This window comes from Homarus americanus, unplaced genomic scaffold, assembly GCF_018991925.1.
Source record: "Homarus americanus isolate GMGI-L3 unplaced genomic scaffold, GMGI_Hamer_2.0 scaffold2539, whole genome shotgun sequence".
NCBI lineage: Eukaryota > Metazoa > Arthropoda > Malacostraca > Decapoda > Nephropidae > Homarus > Homarus americanus.
The window spans coordinates 3,272,556-3,286,480 of NW_024725489.1; the positions used below are offsets into that span (position 1 = coordinate 3,272,556).

The 13,925-nt window shown below is 36.3% G+C and overlaps 1 protein-coding gene across 2 annotated transcripts in view; it reads left to right on the forward strand.

Annotated features, from left to right (window-relative positions):
• The window catches only part of LOC121864994, a 137,272-nt gene that overhangs the window by 34,235 nt on the left and 89,112 nt on the right, over positions 1-13,925 (forward strand). For both annotated transcript variants that reach the window (XM_042364258.1, XM_042364259.1), the window contains exons 9-14: positions 1,968-2,036; positions 4,452-4,541; positions 7,099-7,316; positions 8,347-8,542; positions 11,702-11,946; positions 12,869-13,076. In XM_042364258.1, coding sequence (XP_042220192.1) covers positions 1,968-2,036; positions 4,452-4,541; positions 7,099-7,316; positions 8,347-8,542; positions 11,702-11,946; positions 12,869-13,076 — 1,026 coding nt within the window. The remainder of the gene's footprint in view (positions 1-1,967; positions 2,037-4,451; positions 4,542-7,098; positions 7,317-8,346; positions 8,543-11,701; positions 11,947-12,868; positions 13,077-13,925) is intronic.

Below are 13,925 nucleotides of genomic sequence, written 5' to 3' on the forward strand. Positions count from 1 at the left end.
CGTTAAGTGGGGTACAACTGTGTGTGTATATATATATATATATATATATATATATATATATATATATATATATATATATATATATCTATATATATATATATATATATATATATATATATATATACATATATATATATATATATATATATATATATATATATATATATATATATATATATATATATATATATATATATATATAGAGTGTAGCGTGATCTAGGTATATGCTGATATACAAGGAAAAGAAAGAAAACACGAAAAAGTTCCCCAAAAGCTTTAAAATTGTAATTCATGCCCACTCACCCCTGAAGATGTAGATTTCACGGCGCTGGCACAAATATTTTAATATATATATATATATATATATATATATATATATATATATATATATATATATATATATATATATATATATATATATATATATATATATATATATATACAGTATATAAATTAGAGTGGTATTTAAAAACATAAGTAGAATGGGGGAGCAGTACAACCTGGGTTGTACAGTAATAAGGTTGAACAAGAGGACAGAGCTTTCAGGATTATGTCTAGTTGGCTGGTCAACAAAAGTTGCTATGTTATTGCATATATTTGGTTAAGGAGACTCCTGCTTCCCAATAACTGATTTATCATGAATTTTAGCTGGATTAAGACTTGCTTGCTGGAAATCCAATGTAGCCACTCAGGTATACGAGGTCTGGTCGAAAAGTATCCGACCTTTAGCAGGTGAAAAAAAAACAAGCTTACTTACTGATTTCAGACTTTAATCCCCTTCAAAGTAGGCCCCTTGGGACTGAACACACTTAGCCCAGCGGTTCGTCCATTGCTGGAAACATTTTGTAAAGTCAGTTTTTGGGATCGCCAACATGATCTTCGTCACATTTTTCTTTATCTCATTTGTGTCCTCAAATCTCGAACCCTAGCGGCATCTTAATTTTAGAAAACAGCCAAAAGTCGCAGGGAGCCATGTCAGGAGAGTAGGGAACCTGCCAGTTATTATAACTGGCGATGAGTCTTGGATGTATGGATACGACCCAGAAACGAAAGCTCAGTTGTCCAATGGAAGTCACCGGCATCACCAAGGCCAAAGAAGGCATGGCAGGTTCAGAGCAAGGTCAAGCTCATGCTGACAGCTTTTTTCGACTACCAGGGTGTTGTTTATTATGAGTGCGGTCCAGAAAGCCAAACAATCAATAAAGAGTACTACCGAGGAGTTCTCCGTCACTTACGGGATGCAGTGTGTCGCAAGAGGCGAGAGTTGTGGGAGGCGGAGGACTGACAGCTCTACCATGACAATGCTCCAGCCCACTCATCCCATCTTGTCCAGGATTTTTTGGCTAAACACAGGATCACACAGGTCCGGCAGGCTCCCTACTCTCCCGACATGGCTCCCTGCGACTTTTGGCTGTTTTCTAAAATTAAGATGCCGCTAGGGTTCGAGATTTGAGGACACAAATGAGATAAAGAAAAATGCGACGAAGATCATGTTGGCGATCACAAAAACTGACTTTATAAAATGTTTCCAGCAATGGAAGGACCACTGGGCTAAGTGTGTTGAGTCCCAAGGGGCCTACTTTGAAGGGGATTAAAGTCTGAACTCAGTAAGTAAGCTTGTTTTTTTTCACCTGCTAAGGTCGGATGCTTTTCGATCAGACCTCGTACTGTATGTACAAAGGTGGGCTAGGTTGCACAAGTTACTGTAGCCCTAAGGCTCATTCATCAACTCTTAATCCTCAACAACAACATTCACCTTTAAGACACTTTTGTAAGGGCTATTGTTGTGATGAGAGGGTATTGTATTACTAAGTGTCAAGGATTAGCATGGTTGTCAACCCCTTGACGTGATCATCACAAAACTTGAGCGTCTTTGTCCCAACTCGTGTTATAAAATTAAATTTCCTTGATCAAACCCCAATTTCTTGTTTGAGATGCATTTATTGAATTATTATTATTATTTTCAGATGAGCCTCGTCCATTTAAAATTTACACTCGAGGAAAGCTCTACCATGCTGATGCTGAGGAGATTTTTCGTAAGTTGATAATATTTACTCTAAATATTTTGTTTGCAAGTAGAATATAAATTAAAAATAATTATTACAGTACAGTACAATACAATACAATACAGTAAAACCTTGATAATCGAAATTGCTTGGAATCAAAGGGGATTTGATGACTGATTTTTGGGGTGAGATTTTTTTGAAAATATTCATATCAGTATAATAATACTGTACAGCACTTACTCTTACAACGCCTGTAATTACTGTACTTAAAAAAAATATCGCAATATATTCATTACAATATACAAAAATCTTACAGTACAGTACTACAATGTAGTACTGAAAAAACTTAACAAATAGTAAAATATTTATGTAGTGGCCAGTGTGTGTGGAAGAGCAGAGAGGAAGGTGATGAGACGTTTTTGGGGAAGAACATGTTACTGATGGGTAATGCTGGCTTGATTGAAATAATGGGGCAAACTTGAGTTACAGTATATCATTAGAGTACAGGTATTTTGAAAGGAGAGTATAGTACTGTAGAGCAAATCTTTAACAGCAGAGAGACTGAATGAACAACAAAGAATGAAGAAAAATTATGTGTGTGTATATTTGCTCTTGCTTCTGGTCACCTTGCATAAAGCAGAAAAAGGCTTAAGAGACTAATACTGTATAAAAATTATTTCTCTGATGGTACTGCAGTAGTAGCATGTCTCAGGATGGTTCAGAACAGCAGAAATTCCAGTGTGATGAAGGCTTTGCCAATGCCCTTCAGAATGTGAAAAGCTCACCTTACTGCAAATATGAGTTCTTTTATCTATAATATGTTAAGGAAATATTGTAATAATAATAATAATAATAATAATTAGCTGTTAATTGTAAAAGATACAGCAGCCAAAGACTGAAAATATACAATAGACATAAGTGACTTATTACATACAGGGCTATGGGGGAATGGGTCAGTTAACAAATGCTTTCATTATGAAAAGGAAAAGGAACATGAAGTGAACATACAAGTTACCATTAACAGTGGATGGCAGGGGTAAAGGCTTAAGCCCTTCTGTGTGAGGTCACATAGGCTAGATGTGCTGAGGTAACAAAAATTAGATATAAGGTGAATTAACTCATTTGCTTGAAGTGGTGTTGCAGAAACTCACTCCTTTCGTGGGGACACCATGTGGTTTGGTGTCACAGTGCCTCACTCAGTGCCATTTTGTGTTATGGGACAGTACAAATAGGTGTGAGGGTAAACATTTGCCTGACCCTTAACTGTTCCCAGAGTGGACTGGATTAACCCTTGTTGTGCAGTTGTTGTTTTTCAAAGGTACTTCTCACTGAGTATCCTAGGACCTTACTGATTGGTGTGATGGTCAACTTGGCTGTGTCCTTCGGTTGTTACTGTTTAGCAGTGATTTCTCTGTAATTTAGCACTGTTCATCATTGTTCAACAATATTTCCATTCCTTTCTGAAACGAAATTATCTCTTTTGGTGGGAGTTTGCTGATATCCTGGTAAAGAGGAGAGGAGAGGTTGAACGGAGTAGGAGAAGGGTAAAAAATTTTGGCCTAGGATGCAGCTTCAGCATTACTAGTCCTTACCCTCCAGTGGTCAGGACTAGTAATGACAGTGTGTTCAGAAGCATTTAATGTTAATGTATGTAGTGTATATTAATGTTTCAGCTATTATCATCTGCCTTTTTATTTTTTGTGTATGATAATGTTAAGTCAGATGTGTTTTCAAGAAACTTTAACCTTTGTAAAGCCTCAGCCTTAGGTTAGCAATTACAAAGAAAAAATAAGAAATTGCTGGAGAGTTCTTTCTAATTATGGAGCTGAATTTGAAAGATGCTGTTGGGTTATAAACAATTTTGTCACGATATGTTGTTGCCAGTCAAATTAATTGAAAAATATGTAACAATCATTTTCTTTAGACACAATGGGAATACAGTATACATGTTTTTCACCTAAAAAAAATATGGAATTTAAAATTAATATAAAACCAGAACATAAAATATATTAAAATAGAAAAGGGTGTAACTTATTTACTATCTTAAAAGCTAACATTTGGAGAAGAGTAATCATAAATTGAGTTACATCTGTCCAGTATTTCTATTACAGTACAGTACAGTGTTTGTATTCAATACAAACCCACGAGCAAGTACAGTACATGAAAACGTTTAGATACAGGTATAAATATACCTACGTACTGGAGAATCCCCAATCATGTCTTACAATACTGTACTCTAGTGTGTAGGTTTCTGGTAATTTGACATACAGTACTACTGTAATGAGATCTACAATTACTGTAATGTATAGTTTGAAAATTATAATTTAAACACCCAGAGGTAAGCTCAAAAGATGATTTGAAGATATACAGTACGTATGTCATATTCTTAAATGGATGCTATTAAGGTCTTTTTAAAATTTAAAACAAAACTTCTTATTTTCACAGAAAGTGTACAGAAAAAGAAAACTGACATTTACAAGAATGAAGTGAAAATGCCTCAGTATGGAGACATATATATCCTTGATAAAAACTTTGGTAAGTGTTATCTTCATATTCAGCTTTATGTGTTACAGTAAAATCCCAATTTTATGTACAGTAGGGCTGTTTTCCCAAAAAAGACAGTCATATGGAATGAAAGAAAATGGCTGGTAAAATATGAATTTGTGGCCCTGTTCAGGTACTGTACAGGTACAGGTGCTCCTCTACTTACGAACGAGATACGTTCCTGAGGCTTGTTTGTAAGTCCAACTTTACTCTTGTAGATACCAAACATATTGTAAAAATTTAAAAGATTAAGGATATTTAGTACAGCTATACCCTTTAATACAGCCTTAAAACCTATTCACTCTTCTCCTCTTAGGTAATGTGTGTTCTATCTGGAATTTTCTTCAAAATAATCCAGTCTCATCCACATTAAGCACCTGTTTTGGCAGGTAACCCCCCTCAGTGATGATGTTTGTGTCTCTGAAAGTTTGCAAGTTGAACATTCTTAAGTAGAGGAGCACCTGTACTGTAATTTTAAAATTGGCTGTTACCCGTGAAATTCAATAACCTTTATTATAACTGTAAGGTAATTGTAAGGCTCTTTTATTGTAAACATTATTTTGTGTAGGTTTTCTGCAAACCTTTAGGTTTTGGTGTCGGTTTAATTTATCATTGTAGCAGTGTACTGTAGATGAAACATTCAGTAACTTTGGCAATGAGTTTCTCTCAACCACTAACATCACATCTTTTTGTCACAAACAGTTGTTGTTGGTTTAATTTTTGCAGTCAACATAATTGTACTGTATTTGGGTATTTTTTCATACTGTATCTAAAAATCTACCCATAATTAGAGTGAACACAGAAGTTTTGGGGTAATAGGTTCAGATGTGTAGAGACAATGGCAGCCGGGTCAACTGGCTGAACTGTACACTAATTTTGTGTTGTTTTTATGTACAGTGAACCCTCACTTTACGCGGTCAATTGAACCCACGGCGGCCCGCGTAAAGCGAGAAATGCGTAAAGTGAACAACATAACATATGGAATTAATTGAAATAGAGACCGGGCCGACCCCCAAACTCCACTTTTTCCCGACACAATATGTACGTTTTAGTAAAAATAACATCTTAACTTTATGATGGTATGCACACACACATAATATGGAAGGGAACAATCAATAAGAGAATAATATACTGTAGGTTAGGTTAGAAAAAAACAAGGTTGGGGTTAACACTTACGTGAGTAGAAGAGATGGGTCGGCGTATGGGAATGGAGGCTGGTTCCGAGGCAGAGGGCAGGCTACTGGCCCTCAGGTGAGTCTTCATCACCGTCATCCACACTTATTAGTGCCTCCCTGACAAATCCTTTCTCCAACTCTTGGATGATCTTGTATTTAATTTCGTAGCTTAGGGAACGTCGTATCTTCTTTGACTTAGGGCGGCTGGGTCCAGGTAATGCAAGGTTTCTTTGTGGTGGTGGTCCGGTGGAAGCCATTCTAATGGAACAATGGATACCGATATACACTGTGTAGATTGGAGGGGTGTAACTGACGCGGGTAGGTCAAAGGGCTTGAACGCTCCCGCGGCTGGGCACGTCATAGTACATTAAACCAATCACAGCTAGCGGGGGAGGGAGGTAAGGATGCTTGGCCCAATCACAGTCCGATACGTCATATGACGTCACCGATAACGCAACAAAGACATACACTGTGCAACCTACTCGCGCCGCTTCCCCAACATGGCGGGAGGTTTGAATCCAAAAATGGCGCGGCGCCAGAGGACCGCCAGCCGCTCTCCGCATAAAAGGGTACACGCACCGCGTAAAGTGAGCATTCCGTGTTCGGCAGGGTACCGCGTAAACGTGGAAACGCGTAAAGCGGGATAATACTGTATACTGTACTGTATACTAATCAATTACGTATTGCAATGTGTAATGATTTTTATTGTTTCAATGTACAATGTGCAGGTGGGGGGGGTTACATTTTTACTCGTGTGCAAAGAAATGTATATTCCCTTTATGTGTTTGCCCTTAGAACAATTATATCTTGTACCTGTATTGTATATACTGTATGTGTATGTGTGTGCAGACACACACAAAACACATACAAATAAATAGTAATGGGAAAATCCTCTCACAAATAATCAGAAACAAGACAATAAAATTTGGAAAAAATATGATTCTACCCTTAAGTCAACTCTGTGCTTTGTTATTAAAGTTAATTTTAATAACAAAGCACAGAGTTGACTTGAGGGTAGAATCACATTTTTTCTAAATTTTATTGTCTTGTTTCTGATTATTTGTGAGAGGATTTGTCCACTATTATTTATTTGTATGTGTTTTGTGTGTGTCTACACACACACACACACACATATACAATACAGGAAAAAGAAATTACTGTCTCTAGAACGAAGAGTTCCCTGTCCCGGCACAAGAATGCCAGCATCTTTATAACTGCCCTTAGACATTCTTGGGTACATCCAGGGTGTCATCCGCTAATAATTGAGGTCCGCGAATTGTCAGGGCATTCTGTATTTATAATAATAATAATAATAGCAATACTAATAATTATTATATTATATGTAATAATTATGATAATAATGTGTTTATTAGTTCCCTACAGTGACTCACTACCATGGGTGAGAGAATACTACTACAAGGTACATTCAGTTCTTATGGAACGGTTTACTCTTCGAGACTCTAAGGCTGTGTTCACCTACCCATTACCTCCAGCCAGCAAGTCTGTCTTTACACTCTTTGAGAATGATCTTCCTCTCTGCATTGTACATTATGAAAAGGGTCCTCATGGAAGTGGAAAAACTGTTCAAAAGGTACAGTACAGCATATTAATTCTAGCAAGTTAAAATAGAAAGTGCCATTTCAGCCATTTAACTTATGTGGTCTTATATTATCCAAATTCTTGAACCTGCACAGGTCAGGGATCCCTTATTTGAAAACCTTGAGGCTGATTGTGTTTTGAATTTCAGATGCCTAGGCCTAGACAATCACCCGCCTCCACACATCTTTTTACCTGAATTTTTACATTCATGCTGACACTTTTCATTAATTGCTTGGCCACATTTCCAGCAATATCACTTGCAGGCTTTTTTCCAGACATTATGGGTCAAAAATAAGTTAAAGAGTTAGTACCCGGGTGAAGCCAACACATGTCTCTGAGAAGTGATCAAAACTGACCGAGGCTGAGTGGTAATCATCTTGTCACTCTCGTTGGTTGATCTCTCAGCTCAGAGAAAAGAAAAAGTATTGTATGTTGTGTGGTCATACATGGAACTTTAGATTTTTTATTAGTAAAAATGCCTAAAGAACAATGCGTGTTAAAATGAAAGAGCATTCAAAGAATCAGTGCTCTAAAAGGTATCTCTGCATAATACAGTACAATATTCTACTTTTCATCGGAATTTGTACAGTTTAATCTACTCGTACATTATTCAGTGAACAGATTTAAAATCCCACAATTTTGTCAGAGCAATGTGTTCGTATGGATTTTTTCTGCAAAGGTGTTAAAAATATTTTTGAAAAAGTCTTTTTACATAGTATTGTGTAAAACCTATACAGATGGACTTTTGTTTATTGACAAAAATGCTGTCATGAAACTGGCACAACACAACATACAAGGGCCATGAATGTCGATTATATTTGCTCTGTCTCTTCTTTCTTTAATTTCGTAGAAAGGACACTTGGTCTTATGACATTAAATTTATTGGTACCAAACTCTACTAATCCTCTGCATCTGAATTATATACTTGTTTCTAAATCAATATTTTTTCTCAACATTATTTTCCCTACAATGCTGTAATAGTATTACCGTTAATTATTTTATATGCAATTTAATTCTAACAGCTTGAAAAGTCTGAAGAAACAAAAGATGGTGTTCGTCGATTAGGGATCTACACTGAATCCAACTCCAACTTGACTCTTTCTCTAGTAGATGCCATGCTCTCTAACCCAGATGAAAAGAGAATAGCTTCTGCTCCTATTTTGAATCCACAGCCTTTTCAAGTATATTTACTAAGGTTACCTGCTGAAAAAAATTCAAGTAAGTATACTGGGTACAGTATTTAACTTTTCTTTTACAGTGCTGTATATATACTGTAATTGGTTGTATGTTTACATTCGTTTCCAATGAAGTAAATATCAAGAAAGTTGGTCTCTTGAATATTTCTGCATTTTTATAATAAAATTATTGGTCATTCTGAAATTTAGTTAACATATTGATAATATAGACAGTACAGGGAACAGTTTTTGTGCGCCCATCAGCTGATTGAATCACCCAACAACGCTTCTCAGTTTAACTTTGTTTACAGTGTAGTGAACATCAATTTTGTTGGTCTCTTGAATATTTTTGCATTTTTACATTAAAATTATTACATTAAAATATACAGTGCAGAAATTATTATGAAACATGAAGAAGGCATTAGAACCAATGCACTCTGTATAGAATATGGCATGTCATCATCGACTGTTTGATATGTAAACAAAGCTGCCAGTAATACGACATACACACCTCAAAGTAAGTTAAAATACAGTATTCTATTGTTTTTATTTATTATTGTACAGTATACTGTATTGTACAGTACAGTATATTCTGAATTTACACGGAATTTCTTTACGCGTTTGGTCATTTACGCGGTGCCTTGTCAGAATGAAATGTTTTAATTACGCAGTAAATTTCATCATTACGCGGGAAGCGGCGCGAGCAGGGTGCGCTCTAGGTCGCCCAATCAACAAAACATTACCGAGTTCTTCACCCGCCACCCACCATAGCCAGCCCAAGTCAGTGATAGTGAGGATATGAACTTTGAGGGGTTTGACAAAGAGGCCCTGCATGCCTCTGTGGTGAATAGTGATACAAGTGATACAGGTGAGGGCCAATAATCTGCCCTCTGCCTCGAAACCAACCCCCCATCCCCGTGTGCCCAGCCATCTCTTCTACCAACGTAAGTGTTAAAAAACCTAATATTATTGATATTTTTCTTAAATATTAATTGTGTGTGCATACCATCATAAAATTAAGATTTTATTTTTACTACAACGAACGTATTGTGTCTGGTGAAGTATAATATGTTTATTTACTTAAGATTTTTGTTTTTAGCTCATAAAATTCATAGAAATTACCTGGCCAGAATATAATTTACATTGCTGGAATTCTTATAAGATAGTGATTAATTTGAATATAAACAAGCTAAAATTAGCATTAGACATACAAATTTTAGATCTAATTTAAGAATTTTATTAGAGAGAGCAAAAATTTTATCTTTTGTGCAAAATATATGACGTTTATATTCAAATTATTCGCTGTCTTGCAAGGAATCCAGCAATGTAAATTATATTCTCCTAACTTTAGTGTGAGGTATTATTTATTACTAAACCTGTAAGCCTAGTCCTTTTCCCCAAACATTTCTCGGGAAGGTGGTGGGTAGGGAGGGAGGGAGGGAGCCAGCGAGCGTGAGAAGAGGGGTGAGGGGGGAGTTGTGTCCATTATTTGAACTGACATTAACCGGCGACTGTATTTCTCTTAAATATTAATTGTGTGTGCATACCATCATAAAATTAAGATGTTATTTTTACTACAATGTACGTATTGTGTCGGAAAAAGGGTAGTCTGGGGTCGGCCCAGTCTCTATTTCAATTAATCCCATATATTCTCTTATTTCGTTTACGCGGACCTCCACGGGTTCAATTGACCGCGTAAATCCAGACTATACTGGATACAGTACTGCTACATGCTGAGGTACCATCCTCCTCTCAAACTTGCATGGACAGTACTCTACTGTAGGTAGTAGGCAGCTATCAAACAGTGAGGTACTACCACCTGGGAAGATATTGGAAGCATAAAGTATTGTCTAATTGTAGACCCTGCTGCCATATGGCATCACAAAAATTGTGACCAAGTCCCAGGTTGCTGATCTGACTTTCTGCCTCATTTACACACAATATCAGGGTCTCAATTGTTTCTTTTACTTTGACAACACAACATACACATATATAATTTTTAACTCTTCATTATTATTATTATTATTGTTATTGTTATTATTATTATTATTTAAATTTGTTATTAATTTTTATTAGTATTATTAATACTTTCTTTAATTATAATTAAATTAATTTTTATTTTTGGTATTAATTTTATTATTGTAGTTATTGTTATTATCATCATCGTCATTATTATTATTTTATTATATTTTCGCCCCCCTGGCCTTCATGTGGGTGATTAAAAATGACCTGTGCCTAGGCGGGCTAATGCCCGAAAAAAAAAAAAATGATAGCTAAAATAATGTACAGTATAGTCTGCATTTACGCTGTCAATTGATCCCGTGGAGGTCCGCGTAAAACGAGAAACGTGTAAACGAAATGCCAGAACATATGGGATTAATTGAAATAGAGACTGGGCCAACCCCCAAACTCCACTTTTTCCGACACAATACGTATGTTGTAGTAAAAATAACATCTTATTTTATGATGGTATGCACACACAATTAATATTTAAGAGAAATATCAATAATATTAGGTTTTTTAACACTTGAGTTAGTAGAAAAGATGGCTGGGCACACGGGGATGGGGAGCTGGTTCCGAGGCAGAGGTCAGATTATTGGCCCTCACCTGTATCACTTGTATCAATTGTATCACTATCCACCACAGAGGCTTGCAGGGCCTCTTTGTCAAACCCCTCAAAGTTCATATCCTCAATATCACTATCACTATCACTGACTTGGGCCGGCTGTGGTGGGTGGCGGGTGAAGAGCTCGGTAATGTTTTGATGACCGGGCGACCTTGTGTGCACCCTGCCTGCTCTGCTTCCCGCGTAAATGATGAAATTTACCGCGTAATTAAAACATTTAATTCTGGCAAGGCACTGCGTAAATGACCAAACGCGTAAACAAAAACCGCGTAAATCCAGACTATACTGTATAGTTTTCATTCATTATTTTGAGCATTGCTTCTACTTACTCACCACTTAGTTGAGATGGTGAGTGCTTACTGAAATGTTCACAGTAGGTTTAGAATATTATACCATTTTTTGAAAGGAGAAAATGGTGAATAAGAACAAATAAGAGATTGTTTTCTGTCAGTGATATGTTTGTATTATTTACAAAATTTATATTTTAATTCAGCTTTTAACATTATCATTCACATTGCTTATATTATATAGTAGTATTGTATACTGTACTGTACTTATATGCTCTTTTATTGACAGAAGTTATAGACAACTACAGATGGACAGATAAGGGTTACAAACGCTGGCCTGTTGGAGTAAACAGTTCTGAAACAAAATTACTGTGTTATCACTGCCCCATGAAAATGTCTCGAAGTGCTATGTGCACAGCTCTAATGAGACATGAATTTAAGCACACATCTGCATCTCCTGATTTACGGGTTGTCCATTATATGCCTACAAGAGAATTCAGGGAATTCATTGTCATTGCAAATGCTGCAAAACAGGTGTGTGTTATTCATATATTTTATGGTCAGGGGGCCATGCCTATGACTTATAATTAAATAAGTGTACTAGCTAGTATTACAGAGCCATAGGTTATGCAAAAAAAATATATGAATTTTGCTATCATAAACACATAGGCCACAGCCAAGGCAGTCATCCTCCAAAAGAAAGATGAATGCTTGTCTTCTTTGTACTAATTGTAAAAAATGGGACACATCAATCAATCTCATTGGATCCCTATTCTTTAGATTGCTGCCGAGCTCAACAGGTTAGAGGTTTATATTTTAGCTCCAGAATGTGACCTCTTAGTTCTTATTATCTCTTTTAGTGCTTATTGGTAAAGACACGTAAAACAATGTTTATCTTAGCATTAAAGCTATGAACTGGGAAGGATATTAGATTGTTCTCAGGTAGAGGGACCCTTGGGATTGGTTGAGGGCCCAGTTTTCTGTGATCAGAACAGGGCGTACAAGTGTTCATTTTCCAGGGATGACCACCTTGGCTAAAATCTGTGGTCTTTCTGCATTTGATAACTTCCATGTCATTGGAGACCCTTTTTTTGCCAGTTTTGTATTGATGGATCTAAATAAGAATATGATTGGGAAGGTAATTGTAATATTCTATATTAATAGCAAGCACTGCTATGCTTATGTGGCATAATGCCAGATGGCTCTGTCTTGCTCTCTAATAAGTTGTATAATCATGAGCTATCTGCTCTCATCTAATTATGAGATGGAATTTAAGATAGATTCCCCCTCCCCTTTTTTGTATATCAGTATTGAACCATTACACTCTAACCTATTTTTAAATAATGAAGTATTTTATGAGAGTAAACTTCTTATGATGAGTATATCCACCAGACTGACTAACTTTCTGAGTTTGGATTGAGTGACATATATTTTATTATTGTTTTTTTTTTCATAGATGCAAGTAACAACAGAATTGTCAAGAGAGGGATGGGAGAATATGGAACTTGAGAGTGAAGCTCCTCTTCATGTCTCATCGACACGTCTCAAACCTGTAATGGTGTGGGACTTGCTCACCAGGGATGCCAGTAATGCAAACATTACAGGTGCTGTGAGGATGGAGATTATAACACCTCAGCCAGGAGGAGTCTATCTCAGTACAAAGTGTAAGATATTTTCTCTCATTTTGTGTGTGTGCTTTTGTTTCTTGTATGCACCTTCTCCGTTTTCTCTTAGCTGGCTTTAATATTAATAATTCATTCTAGGCTGGCTTGGATCATTAACATGGGACTGGTTGATAACAGAGTCTCGACAGAACAGTTTGGTTCCTGCTCTCCTCCCCAGGGTAATTTGCTCTGGGCTTGCAGTTTCTTTCTTATCACTCTTTAAGGGCTAGAGTTACTTTTAGTGGAGAATGCTAATCTTTGGATTACTGCCCCAGCTGGCAAGAATTGGTGTTGAATTCCTTGGGTTTCGAAAATCCAAGCCATCAGTGGGCATATTCACAAGTCATTCTATCCAGGCTCAATTATAAATTCAGATTACAGGATCAGTATCACATTTCTACTTACTACAGATTCTCTGACCTAATCTGAAAGTGTCACTTGTCTTTTGTGAATGGTACCTGTAATTCATTATAGAAAATTGACTCGGTCTCATATACAGTATTACCCCGCTTTACGCGGCTTCACTTAACGCGATTTCTCATATACGCTGAGCCTCGCCAGAACCGAACTTTCACTTAACGCGGTTCATCTACTCATATACGCGGTGAAGTATAATATATATTTTTTTTTATTTAGCTCATAAAATTCATACGAATTACCCGGCCAGAATATAATTTACATTGCTGGAATTCTTACAATATGATGATCATTTTGAATATAAACATCATAGATTTTGCATTAGACATACAAATTTTAGATATAATGTTTACTCTGAGTAAATATGTTATCTTTTGTGCAAAATATATGACATTTATATTCAAAACATTCCTGGTCTTACAAGGAATCTAG